The following is a 23,455-nucleotide window of genomic DNA, read 5'->3' on the forward strand; positions in this document are numbered from 1 at the left end:
CGTCCATTGGACGTCGTCCAAGAAAATCAAATAAGGAGAAGAAAATCCTTGAGAAAATTGAAAAAAAAAACTTATTTGAAAACCAATCCAGATAAACTGTTTCTGAAAACACTTGAAAAAAGGTAGGAAAATCATCAGATTCTTTTTGAAAATTCAACAAAATTTAGAAATATCTGTCTCTCGTTATCAGACTACGAGACACCTTATTTTCTCCAAATGCGATGAGAAGATGGCGTTTCGTTGACGCTCTCTCTCTCTCTTTCTCTCTCTCTCTCTATCTCTCTCTCTCTCTCTCTCTCTCTCTCTCTTTCTCTCTCTCTCTTTCTCTCTCTCTCTTTCTCTCTCTCTTTCTCTCTTTCTCTTTCTCTCTTTCTCTCTCTCACTCTTTCTCTCTCTCTCTTTCCCTCTCTCTTTTTCTCTCTCTCTCTTTTTCTCTCTCTCTCTTTTTCTCTCTCTCTCTCTTTCTCTCTCTCTCTCTTTCTCTCTCTCTCTCTAAGAGCTGTAGCAGATAACATAGATTACCTGGAGACAAAGATACCTGCAGCAGGTAAGATTTTCTATTTTTTGTCAGTGCACTCTGTTTTCGTTTTGAAAAATGGTAAGTCAAATTGATGTGCTGGTTTCGTGGATAAAAACGATTGTTCAAGTCACGCTCAGACGAAAACTTATGTGTTCACCTCGGTGAGGAATAGGAAATTCCAACTCTAACGAATCTCGGGGTTCTCGCTTCGCTCTAGCTGCAAACTTTAACTCTTGTTGGTATGGAATCTAATTTCTTCCCTTGGTAAGCAAATAACAATTCACAGAGTGTCTATGAATATTGCATGGAAGATCGACGAGGCCCTGATTTGTGTGAAGAGTTTGAACAGTTTGGTCAGAATAAACGGAGAAGTTGAAAGGGCAACACGCCCGAAATAGTTGTTTATTCTCAATTGTTTCCCCAAAACCACAAATCGTAAGCTAGCTGGTAGCTAGCACTGTTGAAGACTCAACAGCATTTGTTTTCTAGCACTAAAAGGGCGTTAGTGGCATATCGTGGAAAGTCCAAATTGGAGTCGAGATGACGTTATTCGAGTAAATGAAGAGTAAGGGAGTGATTAGCATGTGGGCTTCCGGTCTATGTATATGTCGCTACGTTCTTGCATATTCATTTTTGTCAGATATATTTCATTTGTTAGTACAGTTTATGTTATGTGAATCAGTGGAAAATGATATTCCACGAATTTTCTTTAAATGTACACGAGCGTATTTGAAGAATAAAATTCGAGCTTTTCCCTTTACAACTTTATTAGTTTCTTAAGCTTCACTGGAAAAGTCTTTTCACGGACGTTCGTGTTCACATTTTTAGATGTTTCCAATTTACACTTGATGTGGAAGAAAATCGCATCAGTTAACTTAACATAGCCAGTAGTTATAAAGGGATTATTCAAAAATTTATGATGTTACTCAAAGTACAACGTTAACGCAGGTAGGTAACATAATATCGAATGTAATCCATAGAAAATGTAATACGATTTGAAATCGGATGAATATTTTTCGAGCGGTCTTTTGTGCGGTGGTTGTATGACATGTAAGTACAGGAAGTTGTGTAATGTATGTTTTAGGGATTTAACCATGCAATTGAAGAATGTACAGATTCACATGCAAAGAATAATTTACATTCAAATTCAAAGCTCTATTTTCAATGGGCTTTATTCACGACATGATTGAAATAATTAAGGTTAGTAGAGGGGCGGGGAAATGGGTCGAAATTTGCATGTTTTGTTCAAAACAAGTCTCAGTCATCATCGGGGCCGAATGTCCTCGAACTTAGAACTCTATGAGATTCGAGAGAAGGTGAAGAATTACGTTAAAATCCCACAGTTGTTTGAATTTTTGAAAAACGTTCAAGTTCTGGACAATTTGAAAATTCAAGGGGGAAATAAATATTTTTTTCATTGCTTCTAGGACCATCTTGATCCAGATAATTTCCTTGATCTCGGTTGGATTTTATTGCATTTACTTAGATATTCCGGCAGAGAAAAAAATATGGCGACTGGGACGTCGCTTCGGAACGAAGTCCCAGTCACCATATTTAATCTGTTCGTTTAGAGACCTCACTAACTGAGGAAAGTTAGTTGACCAACAACAAGTTACTTAATTGATATCTCGCCTTAATGTAGGCTAGACATTATGTACACAAATTTATCGTATTTGGGTTACATCATACGAGTCATTCAGTGTGTACATCGTTGCAGCCACCAGACACAAAATTCCATGTGGAATAGTCTGACACGGAATTCGAACCCGGATCATTTTGGTGAAAGGTTAGTACGTAGCTACTGAGTCATCCCGTCTGTAATTGTCACCTCTCTGTCAAAGCGACGTCTCAGTCGTCATATTATCATCTCTCTTCTGTTCATTCGTTCTACTTTGGAGGGTTGCAATTTTACTTTATATTAATTTTTATCCCAGTTATTGGCGTCTCAGCGAGTTAACGGTATAATTCCCGTAAAATTCAAACACTATGCCCATGGTGCCGTTCGAGAAACACGCTCGAAACGCTGTTCAAAAATATTGTCCCTGTACAACTAGAATTGTTTCGCGAATGAAATTGAAATGTGTGTCGCTAAGTGAGTTAACGGATTTATCCGAAAATGTTCACGTTTTATGTTTCAATTTTCAGTATTATGGATAATCGTTCACGGCATTTGAAAACATTATTTCGTTCTCCTCTGTTCGTTCTGTTGTAGATCAAATGTTTTAATACGAAAAGCCCATTTTTTTTGCCGAATACATGGTGCACGGAAAATCGCGCACCTGGGTTCCACAACACCGTGAACGATTTATGCAGAGTAAATGGATTTCTCACCAAATCGCATGCATACAAATACGATTCGAATATACACCGCTCTGCATTCGGGTGGGAAGAGAAAAATACGAATCCATAAATCAAAAGGTTTGTTAAGAATCCGAGTGCTGTTTTTAACTGATAACGACTTTCCAAACGAATGTTTTGAACGTGTCCTCTTTCCATGCTAGTTTATACTGTGAACAAAGCTAGTTTCCTGGTGAACAGTGAGCTCTGCGTATTATTTCGAATAAAATGGATTTCTTTCGATTATTTTTCAATTTAATTCAATCGAACTGAGAATGAGTTTTTTCGAGACATTAAGATCGACTATGTAAATAGAAATGAATGAGAGTTCATCTCGTCGTTTAAACAATACGAAGGTAATGTTACAAACTTTCGAAATAATTAGAAGGAAATTCGCTTAACATTCAATTAAAAGTCCGAGGTAGCGAACGTTTCCGTAATTTATTTCTTCTTCTTTTGAGTTTCCAAGGATAGCAAATTAAAAAAAAAAATCAGCTGTAGCGGTAGCGGTTACTTTGTAGCATCAGTAACCAATTAATTATAACTATGGTTAAGGCTATTAAAGGCACCACTGTTTTCATAAAAAGCATTCGTTTCCACCATGAATAACACAAAATGACAAGACAATTTCGGCATCACCGGGGACTATCAAAACCTAACATCTCCCCCTAGACACTTCGACTAAAAATATATGTGAATGGTGTCACACCCGTGCCTGACATCTTGTTTAATAAACCATCTTTACGCACGAATCTAGTTACATAAATAACAATTCTGATTTCAATCATAAACGTAGAGAGTTGAGTAACATCAAATGTGTGGTTTCGTGACAATCTAGGGATTCATTTGAAAAACAGCATACCGAAATTGGACGCATTTTCCAGAGTATTTTTCGATATTAGCCCACAAAGGTATTCGTCCCAAAGAGACCAAAATTACTTTGAAAAAAAAAAATACTTCGAAGCTTGTGTGGCTAGTGGGATGTGATCAAAAGCCGCGATAACATGCACTTCTCTTACAGAACTTTCTCCGGTTACACGAACCGTATAGGGTTCATTTACCTTTCTAATGAACAATACGGTTTGTGTTCTGTTCTTTCGGGGTCTTTTGGGGGTTTGGAAGGATCTGTGATGAAATATGACGCAGGGCCTATTTTGAATTTTTAGCCCCGTACGAAGTACGAAGGGGCTTATAGGATTACGATGCCGTGAGTAATTGATGGAATTCGAAGCAGACGGTAAGGGCAAAGTGTTTGCCTATGTTCATAGATAACGAATCCGCAATAAAAATTTTGTCTGTCCGTCTGTCACGTCGATATCTTGAGTAAATCAAATCCGATTTAAAATTTTTTTTTTCCCTGAAAGATAGTCAAAATAGTGAGGCTAAGTTCGAAGATGGGCGATTTTGGGTCGACCCCTCCAGAGCTGGGGCCCCATAAGTGCGTTAACGTTTTCCAAAGATTTCTCTGGTCATTTAAAGGCTACACTTGTAAGTGATACATCAAATGAAAGGTATTTACAATACCTATCCACAAAAAAAAGTTTATGGAAATTGGATGACCGACTCGTGAGTTAGACCCCTTGGTGTGAACTAGGTACAGTGCGGCAATCCGTTTTTGCTTGTAGGTTAGTCAAATTTGAACGGATTTAGATGGATTTTGATTTATTAGATAGGTATTGACCGTACCAATCAGGGAAAAAAAAGTTTATGAAATTCGGTTTACCGGAGCGTGAGCTAGGTCTCTTGGAGTGAGCTTATATGTGGCTACTCGGCCGTACAGTGAAGGTGGTGTTTTTTGTTAATATCTCGAGTAAAATTTAACCGAATTTCATGAATTTTTTTTTGTTTGAAAGGTACTAACGAATGTAAAGCAGACGTTGTACTTTCCACCTCCTAACAAAATGGCCGTCGGCCGCCATTTTGGATTTTTGTAAAATCAATACAAATAGGTGAAAATGATAATTCCAAAATCACAGATCAGTGGGAAGTGTAGTTTGTGTTACTTTTGAAAGGAACGTCGTACGGGGCTTCGTAATTGCGCTATGCGCAATTTTTAAGACGTACACATTGCATAAGAATTTTACGACGTTTACGGGCGCAATAGGCTTACGGTAAGAGTAGGGCGACGGACGAAGTAGGGTCACGTGCGCAATAGATGTACGGGTTTGTACGGGGCTCAGTCGCAGCAAACGCTCCGACTGTTCTGACGGCTCGTTTTTTCACGGATTTCATTAAATTTCACGAATTTCACTTATATTATGTATACCTTCATTAATAGTAGATAACTTCATTTTCCAAGTTCTGTATCCATTTTAAAAGATATTCTGATAAGTGGACTGGTTAATCTTTGTTTTATAGGCCTAGCTTTCGACAACAAGGTTGTTATCACCTTCAGAAAGGAAAAATATATTTAAATTTAGAAAACTCAATTATCATGCATTGATTAGTTGTCGAATGTTCTCTTATTTTACAAATATTGTAATTTATTACATGAGGTAGCATTAGGATGAAAGATAACGAAAATAGTTCAGCATATTTTTGTAACTGTTTGTCGTTAGACAATCGTCGTTTCGCGTTCACAGTATCTTGAATTCTAGCATTGTGCCTTCGTCGTGTCAATAAATCTTATAACTTGAATTGGGCCTCACTTCACATTAAATCGAAATATTGAGTAATCATAAACACATAAGCTACAAATGAACCCCAAAATTAATGGCATCTGAATCATCTGAACGGCATCTACAAACAATCTTATGTGGTAGCTCTCATCACAGAAGCCTCCAAATTGGACTTTTCTCAAAGATCGTGCTAGAAATTGTGTTATGGAAACGTCACATTCTCGATCAATCAAAGTAGAACCGACAAAGTCACTTGTGGCACACTTTTTTAGTAAAAACTTCTTTACCCACTTTTGCATCTCTATTCACGCCGTAAGTGTGCCTAAAATTTGAATTTCAAGTGAACGAGTCGATGAAAAAGTGAACCAAAAAATACATTTCAACGCATCTTTGTATGAAAGTGACGCTGCTTTAGAAAGACTTGCGTTAGAAAGATTTTGAATTTCGACCGCACGGCGTGAATTACTGTAGACTTGCGTCACCTTTACAATTCAAGGTTTTTTTGATTGATTCTATACAGGGTTTGGTGTAATAATCAAGGTTCCTTACACTTACGAAGGCGGGTGAAACACAAATCTTGACAATTCAGACATGAATATTGTTTGAAAAGTCAACTTGAAAACAATTTTTTTTTTGTTAATCGTCCTATTAAATTTTCCAAACCTAGTTGGCGAAAATTTTGATCACACCGCCTTCGTGATCAACTTAAAAGTGTCTTAACGTGTTCTTTCAGAACCTTAGTAATAATAATTAGTTTTCCTGGCAAATCTCTCGCAAATAAAAGACTTTGAAAGAGTAGTGTGGTCAACAGAAAATTCGTTTTACATTCGGCTTTCATCGAAAACACGACTTTTATTCGAATTCGCATATTTAGAAAATGTCAAAATGTTCCTCGCTGACACATAGACAAATTTGTAATCTCTAGGGATTAAATATTGGAAATTGTTCACCTAGAGTTAGTAAACTGGAAAGCGCCGTGTATTTGATACAAATTTATCATATTGTAGTAGACATAGCAAATTGAGAGACTTCTCTCTCTTCAAAAACGAACGCTGTCAAGAATCGTTGTCGCGTTGTTGCAATATTTTTGTGTGTTATTGAAGTGATCGACATATTTTGTGTTTGTTTGGTGCTCAGTTTCGGAATAAATTGATAATTTTTGGTGTTTTTCGTGATTTTCGATGAAAGGCGAATGTAAAAGCCATTAAATGACTCGAGGCGAAAAGCAGTTTTTAAAAATTCGAGGTGTATGTGTGAGCTGAGAGGGTATTGTAACATGAGAATGCGTGTTTGTGAGCCGAGGTTTACACCTCGAAGACAATAATACAGTTGTTCTATCATCGATTGGTGAACAGTAAAAACCTTATAACTCCATTTAACTTAAAAACTCGATTAGCTATTAAACTTTACAGTTCATTGATTTGAGGAAGCTGTCAAATGACGATCAGTGGGTCAATTCCGACAAAACCATAATTTTCTCTCTAATTTATTGCATATTCACGAAATTTCACGAATTTCACGAAATTTCACTAAAATTTCACGAAAAATAGGCACTGAATATGAGAAATTGAAGTATTGGAGGACGCCAGCATTTTTCGACGAAAACGATAATGCCCCACAATAACAGTAATTCCCAACAATAATGCCCCGTCAAAAATGGCGACCATTGTGAAAGCATTCACATGGACCAGTCAATTTTCTATTTATTTTTGATTTTTATGCTAAAAGTTCGTCCGGATCTATATTTTATCACAGCAATCCGTAGATCTAATCTGTAGCGAGCTAGCGACTTTGAGCTGGAAAAAATCTATTCACTTTACAACGCGCTGTACGACGACAAACATCATGTGTTCCGCTTGCAGGTTAAGCACGTGTTTGTTGTGTAGTGGATGATGTTTGTCGTCGAACAGCGCGTTGTAAAGTGAATAGTTTTTTTCCAGCTCATTGTCGCTAGCTCGCTACAAATTAGATCTACGGATTGCTGTGATAAAATATAGATCCGGACGAACTTTCAGCATAAAAATCAAAAATAAATAGAAAATTGACTTGTCCATGTGAATGCATTCACAATGGTCGCCATTTTTGACGGGGCATTATTGTTGGGAATTACTGTTATTGTGGGGCATTATCGTTTTTGTCCAAAAAAGCTGGCGTCCTCTATTGAAGTAATACTTCAATACTTATTTCACATTTAAATCCTTGGTCTCTAGATTGTAGATCGCATTCAGGTGCTTACGTTCGAAATGTAAAAAAAATCTCATTAAAATTGGTCATTCAATTTCAAAGAAATATTTAACGGAACTAAAAAGAGGCTGGGTTGGAAAGTACTGCAACGGAATCTATTTTCAACCATCACAGAAAATGGTTTTAAAAAAATTGTTCAGTTAAATGCTATTCAAAAGTAAGCCCATCGTAATTCTTCTTTCCGTACCATTGGTTTCAATGCAATTTTAATCTAGCAACTTATGTTGACGACTCTTTGCCGGAAAAATTTGGCTACAAGTGACTAGTGACTCGTTGGCTAAATGTAAACGATGAAACACTATATAACGCGATATCGCTTCGTTCAGAAGGATTTTAGTCCTTCACCGGCTGAAAATGTTTTTTTTTAGATTTATAAGGACGTCACTAAAAGCATCATTGGAACATACTACTTCAACGATTTTCAAAAAGACTCGTCCACTTTTTTCCAGCAGTAAGTCGTACAAAGAGGTGCATTTTCCTCGAATTCGAAATTGCAACGGTGCATGCACAGGCGAATCAACTTTTATAAAAAAATTGTCAATGCTAGAAGTCTGCATGTGTGAATTTTCAACAAACGAAGGAATGGGACCGCGAAAATGCCATGAAAATGTGTCTTTTTGTTGTAGTAGTGAGAAATATATGGAAATCATTTCCTTGAGACAATTCGTCGCCACAAGATAAGTGAAAGCAATTTTGTATTCGTCACATTGTACTCCCATCACTAGCAGGCAGACTATAATTAGATGTGAAAAACAGCAACCGATACGTCCAGAGTGAATTTTCATCAAACCCTTTTCCACATAACTGCTCTTAGTCTTTAATCCATTGAACAGTGAATGGTCGTGTGTGTATAATAACGACCCAGAAATCAAGATCGAAACTTTCTTATCACAACAAGCATGCGACACATAAAAAGCTCATGAAATATTTATGAAAATATTAATTCTAAAAATAGCACTCGTAACCCACAACTTAAGTATTTTAATTTCTTCCATTGATCGTGCGTGTTTGATACGATATTTTACAGCAAATATTGCTTTATTCGAATGGTTGTGACGTGATTCTTTATTAGGCTGATCTTGAATTGTACACTAAAAACTGGAAAAATCGTTTTTCAATCTAATTTCATTTCTTCGACAAAACTAAATCGTCTCCCACAAAAACTTCATTTGTTTCAATACCCCGTGTATACATACAAAAACATTGGAAAAACATTTTCGATTCGTCTGACATTTCGCTGGTGGATAGAATCGTCAAAGAGAAACTATCTTAAACATGGTCTACGACACTTTAATGCAAAATTAATTATCCACTTCATTCTCACCTGATTTTGCACGTTTATTAGTAACTGCGTTGCACCATTATGAATGAATTGAATTAAGCTTAATATTATCATAAGTTTTGGTATGGAACACGTAATTAAACACATTTTCAGGGATACAATGTTTTCAATCTCATTGTATTCACGAGCGTATCACCGAATATTGACTGTTTGGTACGAACTGTTGAACTGTTTGTGAACTTTGTGTGTGTGTTTTTTGCCTCACGATGAACGTTCCAGGCTTCCAATGATGAAAACGTACATATATATGTGACAATGACGTCTGTTCATCGGCTTCACTGGTATAGCGCTTCAGTCGCTACAAGTTGTTCATTTTGAATGTTATAAGACGTAAAGAACGAGTAGAGAGGAGTTGTCTATATGCCGAAAAATGACAACCAAAATTAACATAAAGGACAAAGGACTTTATTAACTGATAGAAGGATACTACAAAAGCACAACACTTCGAGCGATTTTTGACAGTCAACAACATATGAATCATCGGTATACACGCAAAGTATATAACTAAGAGTTGATTTGAGAGTGTTTACATACTTTGGGTATACGCGGTGTGTTATGATTAGGGGTCATACAAATGTTGTACACCAATCTATTTAAGTTCTTTGTTGGTAAAAACCCAAAGATTATTAACTGTCAATTTCTCATTGGCAGTGAATTTCCAATACTGGTTCGTCAAAGCAAAATTTTAAAATCTAACGACCATATGCACTACTGGAATTTTCGCAAACTTGTTGACTTAATCAGAATTAGAATTTTCTGTGAATGAACACTGAACAGATGGAAAATTATATTTTCATATGTGCGCCGTGATTAACCTTTTTTTCCCACTCAAACGCCATGAGAAAATGACGTTTTGTTGACGCCTTATGTGATGACAGTTCGGTGGAGAAATATCATTTTCATGCATTGGGGACGAAAATGAGGTCAATTTTTAAATTCATCTCGAGTTATCGACCCTTTGCATGAAAAATCTTGGACGATTGCTTTTATGAATCGTCCCAGACACATAGGTAAATAACAATCAATCTCCTGTTCTTTTGACAGTACAGTGGAGAAAATAGAAATTTTCTACCCCAAACTGTCAGCTTTGTTTTGGTTTTGAAAAATTGTGTAACTTTTCATTTTGAATTTTCCCCACTTGCAACGTGAATTCAAAAAAAAAAAGATTTGTTGCGTTAGAAACGTCAAATCATCGCTATCTGCGACCAACTTCATTCACTACACGTGTCTCATTTGACGTTCGACTTGTCAGTGTAGAGTACAACTGTTTTGCTATTTTTTGTGTATTTTTCTTAAAAATTTGTTTTGCTCTTCAGAAAGGAAAGGATATTAGCTGGCACAATGACCACGTTAAAGGAAAGGCAAATAGGTAAGACCGTGTGACAGGGACTGTAATTTAAATTGTTTATCAAAGAAATTTCGATGTGACTCCGTGTTGACGATGAATGTACATGTTTTTTTACCCTTCGTACAGCGGCTATCAAACAAATGTTGAATTTGAATGCCGTGCAAAGTAAATCTTTAGCTAATGAACCCGTGTGGAAGGTTTTAATTTACGATAGAATCGGCCAAGACATTATTTCACCATTGATTGCAATACGTGAACTTCGTGAATTAGGCGTGACGCTTCACATGTAAGCTCAAACCATTTCTACGCAAAGTTTTCGAAACAAAAAAAATTCAATTCAATTTTACAGACAATTACATACCGATCGGGATTCTATACCGGACGCACCAGCCGTTTACTTCTGTGCACCGACCGAAGAGAATTTAGGGCGAATATGTCAAGACTTTCAATCGGGACTGTACGACGTGTATCACCTAAATTTCATATCGCCAATATCACGCCAGAAACTGGAAGATCTGGCGGCTGCAGCACTTCAGGCTGGATGTGTGGCGAACATCCATAAGGTCTACGATCAATACGTCAATTTCATTACATTGGAAGACGATATGTTCATTCTGAAGCATCAAAACAGTGACTCGCTCTCCTATTATGCCATCAATCGGGCCAACACAAAGGATTTTGAAATGGAATCCATTATGGACAGCATTGTCGACAGTCTGTTCTCGGTATTCGTTACGCTGGGAAATGTACCGATAATTCGAGCGCCAAAAAATACGGCCGCTGAAATGGTCGCCAGAAAATTGGAGAAGAAACTGCGCGAGAATCTGTGGGACGCTCGCAATAATTTGTTCCACATCGACGCTACACAGGCTGGTACATTCAGTTTCCAACGACCTATACTCATTCTATTGGACCGTAATGTTGATATGGCAACACCGTTGCATCATACATGGTACGTATACTGGCTGGTCGTATAGCTGGATGGTGCATCTGGTTCCTCTGGAAATGAAGTTGTCGTTTGAAATAATCTTGAAATTCTTGTTATCAGGACATATCAAGCATTGGCGCACGACGTACTGGACCTAGCATTGAATCGAGTGGTCGTTGACGACGATGACAATCCTGGACCGAACAGCGGTGCAAGACCAAAAATAAAAGCTTGTGACCTGGACACAAAGGACAAATTTTGGAAAACACACAAAGGTAGTCCGTTTCCAACGGTTGCCGAGGCCATTCAAGAGGAACTGGAATCGTATCGCAGCTCGGAAGATGAGATAAAGAAGCTGAAAACTTCGATGGGAATTGACGGCGAAACCGAGATCGCCTATTCGCTGGTCAACGACAACACAGAGAAACTAACGAACGCTGTGAACTCGTTGCCCCAGTTGATGGAAAAGAAGCGACTGATCGACATGCACACGAAAATAGCCACGTCCATTCTGAACTACATCAAATCGAGACGTTTGGACTCGTTTTTTGAATTGGAGGAAAAAATTATGTCAAAACTGGCGCTGGACCGAACGCTGGGCGATTTGTTGAAAGATCCGGAATTCGGTACGTTGGAGGACAAGATGCGGCTGTTTATCATTTACTACATATGCACACCGCATGTGCCGGATGCTGAATTTCAGCGGCTGGAAGCCATACTCCAAGAGATCGGCTGTGATTTGTCACCATTGCCGTACATTCAACGTTGGAAGTGGGTACCTCAGACTCAAGTTTGAAATTGCATTAATTGACTTTCGATCGATTTCAGGGGCATAACGAACAGATCTTCTGCTATACCGAATCAATACGAAGGTGGCGGCACTAAGACAGTTTCAATGTTCTCGAAATTAGTGTCGCAAGGCTCATCCTTTGTCATGGAAGGCGTTAAGAATTTAGTGGTTAAACGTCATGTAATGTCAATGCGACCGTGAAGAGAAATTTGAATTTTATTTTTGATGGAAAACTTTTGCTTTGAAATCTTCCAGAATCTTCCGGTTACCAAAATCACCGAACAGTTGATGGAATGCCGGACTGGCGGTGATCTGGACGATTATTTGTATCTCGATCCAAAATTGCTGAAAGGCGGGGACGTTGTGCCGAAAAATCGAGCCCCATTTCAGGACGCTGTTGTGTTTATGGTTGGTGGTGGCAATTACATCGAGTATCAGAATTTAGTGGACTTTATAAAGGTTTCATTTTTAAAGAGAGAGAGGGACGTGTGATGGGTGTTCTGAAAACTGATTTTCTTTTCAGCAAAAACAATCAGCCAATGCCACTAAGAGAATCATTTACGGTGCTTCAACTCTTAATAATGCCAAGCAGTTTCTGCGACAATTAACGTTGCTGGGACAAGAAATTAAAGATGTGTAATGGAATTCCTGCAGAATGTGCACCGCTTCTCTACTTGAAAATATATGAAACGATAAAATACAGAAAACGTGTGTTATATGTGTCACTACACTGCTGTCCTGCTCTGTGTCTTATCTAACCACTTCAGAAATTAGTGACAAGCGATCTTAAAAAACAAAGAGCGTGTTCAAAGAATGAAATAAACGACTCGAATATACAGAAAACACTTTTATCAAATGAAGTAATAGATCCGATAGTAGAGCTGCTTATGTGAAAATTTAGCTACAATATTGAGGGATTCTTCTGAAAAACAGAAGACCGAAGGTATTTGACTCCAGAAGCCAAAACTACTTTCAAAAAAATTCTTCGAAGCTTGTGTGAGGTGATCAAAAACCGAAAACTTGCACTTTTCTTACAGAAATTTCTCGAGGTTCACGAAATGTACATGGTCGAGTGGGATGTCATCAGAAAGGAAATTGCATATACTTTCAGGAAAAGTAGAGCTTACGGAAGTTTGGTTGCATCTGCGAGTCAATATAAGCACTTAAACATTTCAATTTCTCATAATTCGTCGTAGATGCTTCCAAACCCTGATAAGACCATATTTGCCCCGGAAGTACATGCAATTACCTTTCTAATGACACCCCACACGACCATGTACGGCTCGTGTAACTGGAGAATTTTTTGTAAGAAAAGTGCAAGTTTTTGGTTTTTGATCACCTCACACTAGCCACACAAGCTTCGAAGAATTTTTTTGAAAGTTGGTTTGGGTCAGGGGTCGAATACCTTACTCTCTTGTCAATGATGGAAACGTTCTCTTATATATCAAGTAAAATGACCTCGGCTTCACCCTCGGATCAGTAAGTTTCACACATTTCCATCATTTGATTCAAAGAGACGAAATGTGGTTTACGCAAAAACTTAATTATGAAACTCCAGTCACGCGTTTATTTACCCTGTCGAAATACTGCATGCGTCGAAACCCGGTCTCTTCCAAACACTTGTTTGTGCATCGCCAGCATTTAGACTTGACTCAAGTTCATTTCTTACTTTCTGTGGGATCTATTTGTTTTCCACTCGTTCCACATCCACTGAAAGAACAGAAAACGATGTGGACCGAACTATAAGCACGTAAAAACTTAATTTGAGTTAAGTTAAAACACTTTTTACTGAACAATACTGTAGCCTACATGTGTGTTTATCGATACCAGGCGATTTCGTTGACAAAATCTGAGGTTATCCAAGGACTTTTAGAAGATTTTCCTATTGTTTTCCAACGATTTTTTTTACTAATTCTGGATGGATTGTTAATAGTTATTTGTGTATCTGTTTTGGACGTTTGATTTTAGACAATTTCGCGAGTTGTTGCCCGAACTAAAAAGAAGAAAATTCTTGAAAAAAAAACCTTTTCATGTGTAGGGGCCGAAAATGAGGGAGTTTCGAGATTTTTCTCGGGTTTTCGACCTCTTACATGAAAAGGATTTTTTTTTTCAATTTTCAAGAATTTTCTTATTTTTAGTTCAATCTTTTGAGCCGCCCTTTAAAGGATTTTCTACGATTTTGCGGATTTCGATTAAAAAACCTCAGAATTTTCTTTCTTAAAATTTTAAGAGTCAATTTGCCAAAACTTCGAACGACTTAAAAACAAGCCATCGGCGATTTTTGGAGGGTATACAGTAATTGAATCAGGGGACCCTCCTGAGTCATTTGCAACAAAAAAAAATCCTCGAAGTAATTATGTTTTCACGCCAGAAATCATGAAAAATTGTACTGAGCGAGGGTGACCAAAATAGTTTTTGTTGCATATGACCAACAATGTGTAACGCATTTATCTGAAATTATAGTGGTTGGCAGATACGTTGAGGACGAATACGTTGACCTTTAAAAAAATTCGAAATTTTTTCGTGTATGTGGTGCAGTAGCTATTTTAGGGGAAAAAAATTCCAACTTTTGGAGAGTGTTTAAAAAAAATTACAATGATAGACTTGGAAGATATGGGTATCGTTGGGTAGGTAGTGACCTCTACTATCCATGACACCATGAACCTACCGCGGCACGACTTTCGTTGAACTTCAATTTTGATTGAAGTATACTAACACAAAAATTCTCTATAATTCCACTTTTCTTCGCGTCTATTTCAATTTTTCTGACGTATGTGACAATTTTAAATCTGGGCTGCAGTTACTGGCACCTTACGCTTGGGGAAATTTCGTTTAGGGCCTATAAAATTTGAAACAAAACCAACTGATTCAATTGTGTCATATGTTCCTCGGGTATCTCCAGACTTCCTAGTATGGCCAGTGCGGCACTGTATCAAGTGTTTACTAGCATATTAGAATCATATTTTGTACTTTAGCCACTTACCGGAAGGATTTGGAAATATGTCGAATTTTTCGTATTCGTACATTTGTGAAAATTTTCCAGTAAATCCTTCCGGTAAGTGGCCAACGTACAAAAAATGATTATAATATGCTAGTAAACACTTGATACAGTGCCGCACTGGCCATACTGCAAAGTGTGGAGATACACGAGGAACGTATGACACAATTGAATTAGTTGGACTTTTTTCAAATTTTATAGGTCCTGAATGAAATTTCCCGAATCGTAAGGTGGCAGTAACTCCAGTCCTGACTTAAAATTGTCTCATACATCAGAAAAATTAAAATGGAGGTAAAAAAATTAGAATTCTACAGAATTTTTGTGTTAGTACACTTCAATCAAAATTGAAGCTCAACGAAAGTCGTGCCGCGGTAGGTTCATGGTGTCATGGATAGTAGAGGTCACTACCTACGCAACGATACCCATATCTTCCAAGTCTATCGTTGTAACTTTTTGAAAACACTCTCCAAAAGTTGGAATTTTTTTCCCCTAAAATAGCTACTGCACCACATACACGAAAAAATTTCGAATTTTTTTAAAGGTCAACGTAGTCGTCCTCAACGCATCTGCCAACCACTATAATTTCAGATAAATGCGTTACACATTGTTGGTGATATGCAACAAAAACTATTTTGGTCACCCTCGCTCAGTACAATTTTTCATGATTTCTGGCGTGAAAACATAATTACTTCGAGGATTTTTTTTGTTGCAAATGACTCAGGAGGGTCCCCTGATTCAATTACTGTATACCCTCCAAAAATCGCCGATGGCTTGTTTTCATGTTTCATACAACTTGGTTGAAGTTTTGGCAAATTGACTCTTAAGAATTTTCTTTTGACTGACAAAGGATTTTCTATGATTATTTACCCCTTGGTATAGCTACGGCCTTGTTTGGAAATTTTTTACTTTACTAAAAGTGTAAGAGAGTTGCAGTAAGCACGACAGAGTAAAGTTAACCAGGCAGGAGCGTTTGTTTGACTAGGGGCCTGAATAATCTAGTAGCCCTTGATATTTTGCGAATAAAATTTTTCAATGTCAGTGTTCATTTGAGTTCATTTTCGTACAGTGTATTAGGTTATTTGACGTTTCGAAAATGAACCGCTCCTGTCTGGTTTATTTTACTCTGCCGTGCAGTAATTAAATGAAGAATTGTAATGAATGGCTTTCAGGTGCAGTGAGTGAAATTGTCTACTCAAAAACGTGAGATAAAGTTGATTTTTACAAATGTTGGAAATAGTAGTTCTTGTGTGCATACAGAGCACCAGAGGTATCAGTTCAATCTTTTTGTCCAGTCATTGGTATCATAGCACTGCTACTAGCATTAACACTCGTATGTCAGACGTCAAAAAGTCTCCAAATGTACTTGTGACACTGTCTTGTGTTGTCTGTTTGAACTCTCACCAAGAAATCGTAACTTCTACCTTAACAGAAGAAATGGAACGGCTATTTTAATGCGAATTTTTTCTATGTTTCTATGTATGATCGGTGCTATGGTATATTTGCCATTTTCCTGTCATCATCGATTAGATGGGTGGGTCCGAATCAAACCCAGTTCAATACTATCAAGATTTACTTTTATTTTCTTTTCTCAAAAACAATTTGTACATTACATTTAATAATTTTGTTAAATATTCGTATTAGTGATTTTTCTCGTGGTACAATTGGAATAACAAAAAAAAGAAGGTAAAACTGTAATTCAATAGTCTATTATAGATGTTGTGTGGGGGGTGGTTGTTTACGTTTAAGTTTTGGCGATTTACAAAATTATTGTTTTTTTTTTCTTTCTTCTTTTAATAAATAAAATTTTCTCGCTGATGATTTTGTTTGTGTGTTTTTGGTAAAAATTGGTTTGAATTTTTTAAGTAAAACTTTGTTTCAAAAAAAGGGATTCTGCGACAAATTCTTTTTTTTTTGTTATTTTTGTTTTGTTTACATTCCATATAATTTACCCATATCATTGTCTAACCACACAAGACATTTCAAATTCTAAAATGTCTTCCCATTAATACAGGTTAAATTAAATGTCTTTCAAATTTTAGTCTGAAAATATCTATACGTTTAAAATTACGTGTTTGTGTTTGAAAATTTCTTCTACTATACTAACGAACAAAAGAAATGTTTTACAAATTACAAATACTTCACAAATTCTTTGCAAAATATTTTTTTTTCTGTATTTCTAACACAAAAAGAGGGATTTTTTTTTTGTTTTTTTTTAGTATCAATTGTATCAATTGCAACGAATCATTACGAACGAAAAGTAAAAATGAGATAATCTACATTTTGTCATTTAATTAATTATTTTTCTTTTTTATTTATTTATATTGCCAGTGGAAATGCGATTTTCATTTTCATTTATTTTAGATTTAATTTTTTTTAATTTCATTTCTTTTCACTCCCAATAACTTCAAGAATTAAAAAATAAATTAATTTAAGAAAAATGGATAATTCTAAAATAATAATTTGTTTTCAACTTAAATTAAACAAAAATATTAATTGGACCGTGTGACTGGATATAGATTTTAAAATAATTTTTTATTTGTCGAAAAAAAGGACCACCAGCGTCATTTCTAGTCCAGACCCTTGTGTCACAATAAAAAGTACTCGAAAAGTCGATTTTCGAAAAAGAAAACTTTTCATTCCCAATCACATAGGATAACTGAAAAGCTCGAAAAAAAAAACGTAATGCGAGCGGATTGACACAAGGGACTGGACTATGTTCAAGGGTTAGAATTTTTCAATAAAAAAAATAATTTCTTTCTTTCAACAATTCGTTTCGACATTCTCGATATAAAGAAATTTCGCAAAAATGAATTTCCTTAATTCGAGATATTGTAAACCCTGTTTCTTATATGATCGGTTTTCACATTTAGTTTTTTTTGTTTGCTAGTGGTAGCTTTCTTTTCGCAATAGACTGTTAACGGAGAGAAGATCAGTTAAATTTAACTGGCCGTGAGGGAAATGTCAAAAATGAGTATCGAAATTTAAAGTTCGAACTTTTCGAAATACAATTTTTTTCTGTTTTTCTTCTCTCATTTTGACATTGCCCTCAAGGCCAGTTACATTTATAACTGAGCCGAGATGTCTCTTCACTAACACTCTTTCAAAACACATTCCAATCCAGAGCAGCAATATATATTTGTCAAAATAATAAAAAAACACAATTTCAATTACAGTAAGAAATTAATTTATTTAAAAAAAAAAATTATTTAGAAACCAATAATTTGTGATTAAAAACTAATTCAAAAGTTACAAAGATTTACCAGAAATTTTATAAAATGTTTTGTTTTTATTCTCTTTTTTGCTATTTTTATACGACACATGAGTGGAGTCAATTTTATTGTGAAGTAAGATGGTACATTACAATTAAAAACGATGACAAAAAAAAGTTTAATTTTATAAATAATAATTTTAAAAAAAATCTGAATAGAAACGTTAATGATTAGGGTGCAAAAATAAATATCTACCGTTGACGACCATTTATTTATTTATTTTTTATCTTCAAATTTTGTTGTTGTTGTTGTTTTATTTTTCCATTTTAAATCAAATACTTGTAACTCTTTTTGTTTTTTTACTGTTCCAGATTAATGTACGAATGTTGATTTAATATACTTAACACACTTCACTCAAAAGACTTTTTGCTATTATAATCAATATATAATTTACGTTCGTTCAGTCGCTGTACTTTTAGCAATTGTTCTTTTTATTTTAAAAAAAAATATATATATGTGTGTAAAAACATATGTACGTTGACAATTACGCTTCGTCGTCATCCTCCTCCTCTTCTTCACATTCCTCTGCGTCGTCACCATCTGTAGAAAACGGAGGGAGAAAAAAAACGAAACATTGAAATCACGATCCTTGATCGATTTAAGTCTAAGTCTAAACATGCACTGTTGAGGGAGAGAGAAGATCAGTTAAATTTAACTGGCATTGAGGGCGATGTCAAAAAATTATAAATGAAAATGAAATTGAAATTTAAAGTTTGAATTTTCGAAACACAAACGCAGAGTGTTCCAGTTCGAATTCGAACACAAACACACAGACACATTGTCGGAATGAATGCTGTCAAATCCAATACAAAACGTAGTGCAGACCGTTTGTTAATTTTTTGCTTTAGATTTCGCCAGCAGTCACCCCGAAAAGGTTTGTGTAAGTCTGTGCTGCTATTCGAACTGGATCACTCTATTTTCTATTTGTTTCTAATCTCATTTTAAAATTGCCAGTAACATTTAACTGATCCTAAATATCTCTTCGTTCACACTCAATACGGTAAGGCTCGAGAAGAAATGATTTATATGTCCCGATTGTCGCTCAATGTAAGTTCATAATAAAATCAATCAAATTTACCTTCGCCGTCGAAATCTTCTTCGTCTTCATCTTCTAATGGCATACCATACTCCTCATCTTCACCATCTACAAAGAAATTTTTATTAGTTTTGTGAAACAGTCTTTCCGATGGTCTTTCTATTATAAAGAAGTGAAGATTGGCTGAGAGTCGGAAATCATAAACTAAATCTGAATAGAGTTCGAATGTTCACAAGTTGATGAAAACTTTTTTTTTAAATCCGTTTCTCTCACACTAAAGTAAGCGACAGATTAGCTTTTTTCGCCGAGATTCTAGTCTACACATTTTAGTGTAGCTCGTTCACCCGCAAATTATCGGTATTTCGTCGTCGTACATTTTTCATTCATTCACTTAAAACCCAAATTCTGAGACGTCCTTATAGCGTGAATTAAAATCGGAAAGCATCACTCATGTATAACGGTTCACTTTAGACTGGCTTGATGATTCAAAATTGATCGCGGAAATAATAATTGATCTGAGAGGATATTGAAGTATGCAAACATGAGACAGAGGTAATAAAATGATGAACGAAAATTTTACTCTAGTTACAGGTCTCTCAAAAAACGACATGTCAAAATATGGGCTTCTGGAATTCTTTCGTCAAAATGTTTCTTATAATACTGTAGCGCAATTGTAGCGTAAATTTATCTGTTTCGGAAGACCTGTAACCTCTTTCGCATCGCTATGAGTAGCTACAGTTATTTTCGATGTTCCTGTCATTTAATTTGGAAGCTCTATAAAGGAAGTTTTGCAGTGCGAAAAGGTTTAAGATGCATTGGTACCGTTAATTCTCTCCGCTGATACGCTTTCACAGTAAGACTGCCTTTGCACATAAGTGATTTCTATGAAGCTCTTTTTAAATGTAAATTGAACGTACCTTCTTCGTCTTCGCCATCTACTTCTTCATCGTCATTTTCAGCATCATTGTCACCGTCACCATTTTCTTCTTTTTTAGCTTTTTTTGTTTCTGTGACTTTTTCCTGAAAGAGAGTAGAACGGGATTAATACACAAATTTTTGAAAGAATTTTAAAGAGAAAAAGTTGGCTTGATCAAAGACATTGACGAATTCGAATTTAAAATGTAGCATGGAATAGTGTGCATGCCATAAGAATGTAAGGCTCCGTTCAGTTGTTATTTCCGAATGGTATTTACCGAAGGGAAGACATTAGTAAATTGCTCTGAGGATTTTCTTTACCATTTATCTTGGATTTCCAAGGATTTGCATAGATTTTTCTACTTAGTGTTCTAAGGATTTTCTTCGATTTTGAGGATTTTTGATGAAATGATTTTCTAGTTTTCAAAGGATTTTCTTTTCTATGAACATCTACCATTCCGTATTTACATATCCATACAAGTTGATCACTTCTTTGGCAAGGCATTTTTGACGTTTGCAATAAAATCGACTGTTGGAAATACATATAAAGTGAAGGCACGAGACTTTGTACACCTTTTGTTCTTCCATTCATAATAAAGTTTTTCAATGAAAGAACAATAGGTGTCCGACTACTGGTACATGTCCGGAGGTGAACAATGTTTGTTTATTTAAAAAAAATCGTTTAATTTTGTACTACATGTACACAGTTAAATTTTACGTCGTCTCCCAAAGTCTTTAGCCAACCAGTTACCGGTAGCAATAAATTTGAATTCAACGACCCCGTACAGCTGTTCATTATTATCGTATTCCTATTTCGATTTTTACGCTCCCATTGTATGATTTAAAAGGTCCTCTTTCTTATGCTATCTTTCTCCGCTACGGCTCGTATAGTCAATGAACTAATTCGCCGCCAAACACAACCGCTGCAACATATGAGCGTCGATAGACAGGTGTTGATGGAATTTTATGGTCGAATCAAATGAAAACGAAACAATTGCTTCGTCAAAATCGTAATTTCGCTGATAATTCGGCGCGATTACAGTTGATGTATTGAAAACAACACTGTGACTTCATTGGTAACAGATTTGGGTAGTTTTAATGCGCTACAAATGTAAAAAAGAAGTATCAAGATGTCCCTACACTGGATTTTTTTCTCTTTATAGGAATGCGCTGCGCATGTTTATTAGAAATGATAATCGACATCCAGAAATTCGGATCGTGAAACCTTTTTAGCACAAGTTGAAAACGAGCGACTCTCTATGGATATGATAAACGCTAATAGAATTGATGCATTTTCGAAATTTATACATATTACATATCCACACGGTAAATATTGTCTTTCTTTTCCGTTTTTCGTTTTTTTTTTTTTATGTTTATGCAGCGTATAATATTCGTTTTGACATGTGTTTGTTGCGCGCGCAACGCAAAATGTGACGAAAAGGAGGGTAGTAGATATCTTACTATGTTACGGCTGAAATGCATCTAAATAAAGACTTTATGACCAGCTTTCGTCTTGATTGATATTTGAGAATTTGTGTGGTGAATGGAGAGAGAGAAAAAATTGGGTGCACGAACTGGCATGGGTTCGGTTCATTCGCTTGCAACAACTACTGTATATTTTTCTACCTCGGTTTTCCGTTAAGCATAATTGGAAACATGGGTCCCAATTTGTTCGTAATTAGTTCATCGCTTCAAAGTACAGGCCATAAAAGTGCGAACTACTGCTAAGCATTTCATGGAACTGCGTTAGGGAGCGTTTTATTTTAACAAAATCGTATACACAAAAATGAGTACACTGTTAGTTTAGAAAGAAGCAAAAGACAAAAAAAAAACCATCTCGCATCTAACTAATTCGTAAATATATCGTACAACCCATGAAAAACATGAAACTTTCATGTATTGTTAATATGAGTATATATATAACTGCTTTATCTGAAGGCATGACTATGAGACGAACGACCGTTTCGGAAATGGCATTCATATTGTGATGTTACGTTTAGAAATAGAAGCCGAGCGAATTTTTGTGAGAAATTCAGTTCTCTGTGAACGCCACCAATGAAATTAGTACAGAAAATTTTTGGTCGATTTTCGAACCAAAAATTATTTTTTTTATTAATTTCTTATGACGTGCTGTCCATCGTTACATCGACTATTGACAAAAAGAAAAAATTCAATGAGTGAAAATGCGCGGCTAATGGAAAATATACGTATATACACGGTCGGCCATATTGGACTTCCAGCAGCACAAGGTCGCCAAAAAATGTATGAAAAAATCGAAAAAATGTATGTCATCTGAATTATTTTCATTATTTGGAAATTGAGTCGACGAACGATATAATATCCGTAAATAGATTACACAAATCAGCACCAAATTATCTGAATCGTTTCTTATGTGGAAACTATTGAAACTTTTTTTTTTGTCATCAACAGACGCTGCTTATGACGCTATCGATGTTTTCGAATGATGCATACAACTCTACACATTTTCTTCCAACAAGATTAGGAGGTGATAAAACCGGCCGGTATTAAAGACGTTATTTCGTTTAGTAACACCACAGAAGTATTATTTCGATCCGCAGAAACTTAAGCCATATTATTCACAATTCGAATGATGGGAAGCGTAGCTATTATTAAAATATGTACTTACTTCTGCCGGTCGTTTTGTGGCTTTGATTTCTTTAATAGCATCCTTTTCTCCGTCGCCTACAACTTCAGGAACAGCGAATTCATTCGTTTCTGTACTCATTTTTATTTGTAATTATTATTAAATCAACTTTCCACAAAATATTAATTTAAAAAAGTTATTTTTTTCTTCCTACAAATAACTTTGTATATAAGCGAGAGATTAGATGTGTTAAATGTTACGAAGTGAACTCGACGAATTTCCAGACTAAACTGATGGCTACTTCTGTGTATTTCTCAAACGAACGTAGATGGCGTATCCATCTTTTATGCGGTTTTCGCATAAACCGTAAACTATTTTCAATTTATTTATTTGTTTTCGGTGCACATTAATTACATTTATTAACGAATTGCCGTAATTACGTCGGTATCATTTTTTGGACGGCGTCAAACGATTGATTTCAATAAAGTACACAATAATACGAATC

The 23,455-nt window shown here is 35.9% G+C and overlaps 3 protein-coding genes and 1 long non-coding RNA gene across 4 annotated transcripts in view; 2 read left to right on the top strand and 2 right to left on the bottom strand.

Moving 5' to 3' along the window:
• LOC119083203 (out at first protein) overlaps positions 1–9,341 on the bottom strand; it is a 30,852-nt gene extending 21,511 nt beyond the window's left edge. The window contains exon 1 of the mRNA XM_037192868.1: positions 9,044–9,341. Within this exon, the coding sequence (XP_037048763.1) occupies positions 9,044–9,148 (105 nt within the window). The 5' untranslated portion in view covers positions 9,149–9,341. The remainder of the gene's footprint in view (positions 1–9,043) is intronic.
• Positions 9,342–10,273: 932 nt separating this feature from the next.
• On the top strand, positions 10,274–12,827 carry LOC119083200 (protein sly1 homolog). Its single transcript, XM_037192861.1, has 7 exons — positions 10,274–10,430; positions 10,536–10,695; positions 10,759–11,361; positions 11,458–12,108; positions 12,166–12,307; positions 12,383–12,586; positions 12,651–12,827. Exons 1-7 carry the CDS (start codon positions 10,403–10,405, stop codon positions 12,765–12,767), a joined length of 1,905 nt encoding a protein of 634 aa, XP_037048756.1. The 5' UTR covers positions 10,274–10,402; the 3' UTR covers positions 12,768–12,827.
• Positions 12,828–16,780: 3,953 nt separating this feature from the next.
• On the bottom strand, positions 16,781–23,252 carry LOC119083140 (acidic leucine-rich nuclear phosphoprotein 32 family member B). Its single transcript, XM_037192781.1, has 4 exons — positions 22,993–23,252; positions 20,348–20,450; positions 19,473–19,538; positions 16,781–18,934 (listed from the first exon to the last, which is right to left on the bottom strand). Exons 1-4 carry the CDS (start codon positions 23,089–23,091, stop codon positions 18,879–18,881), a joined length of 324 nt encoding a protein of 107 aa, XP_037048676.1. The 5' UTR covers positions 23,092–23,252; the 3' UTR covers positions 16,781–18,878.
• Positions 22,341–23,087, top strand: LOC119083141. The gene is made up of 2 exons (XR_005088806.1): positions 22,341–22,628; positions 22,776–23,087. It is a non-coding gene; the product is annotated as an uncharacterized LOC119083141 (long non-coding RNA).
• Positions 23,253–23,455: the final 203 nt, after the last annotated feature.

Source organism: Bradysia coprophila, unplaced genomic scaffold (genome assembly GCF_014529535.1).
Source record: "Bradysia coprophila strain Holo2 unplaced genomic scaffold, BU_Bcop_v1 contig_561, whole genome shotgun sequence".
Classification (NCBI taxonomy): domain Eukaryota; kingdom Metazoa; phylum Arthropoda; class Insecta; order Diptera; family Sciaridae; genus Bradysia; species Bradysia coprophila.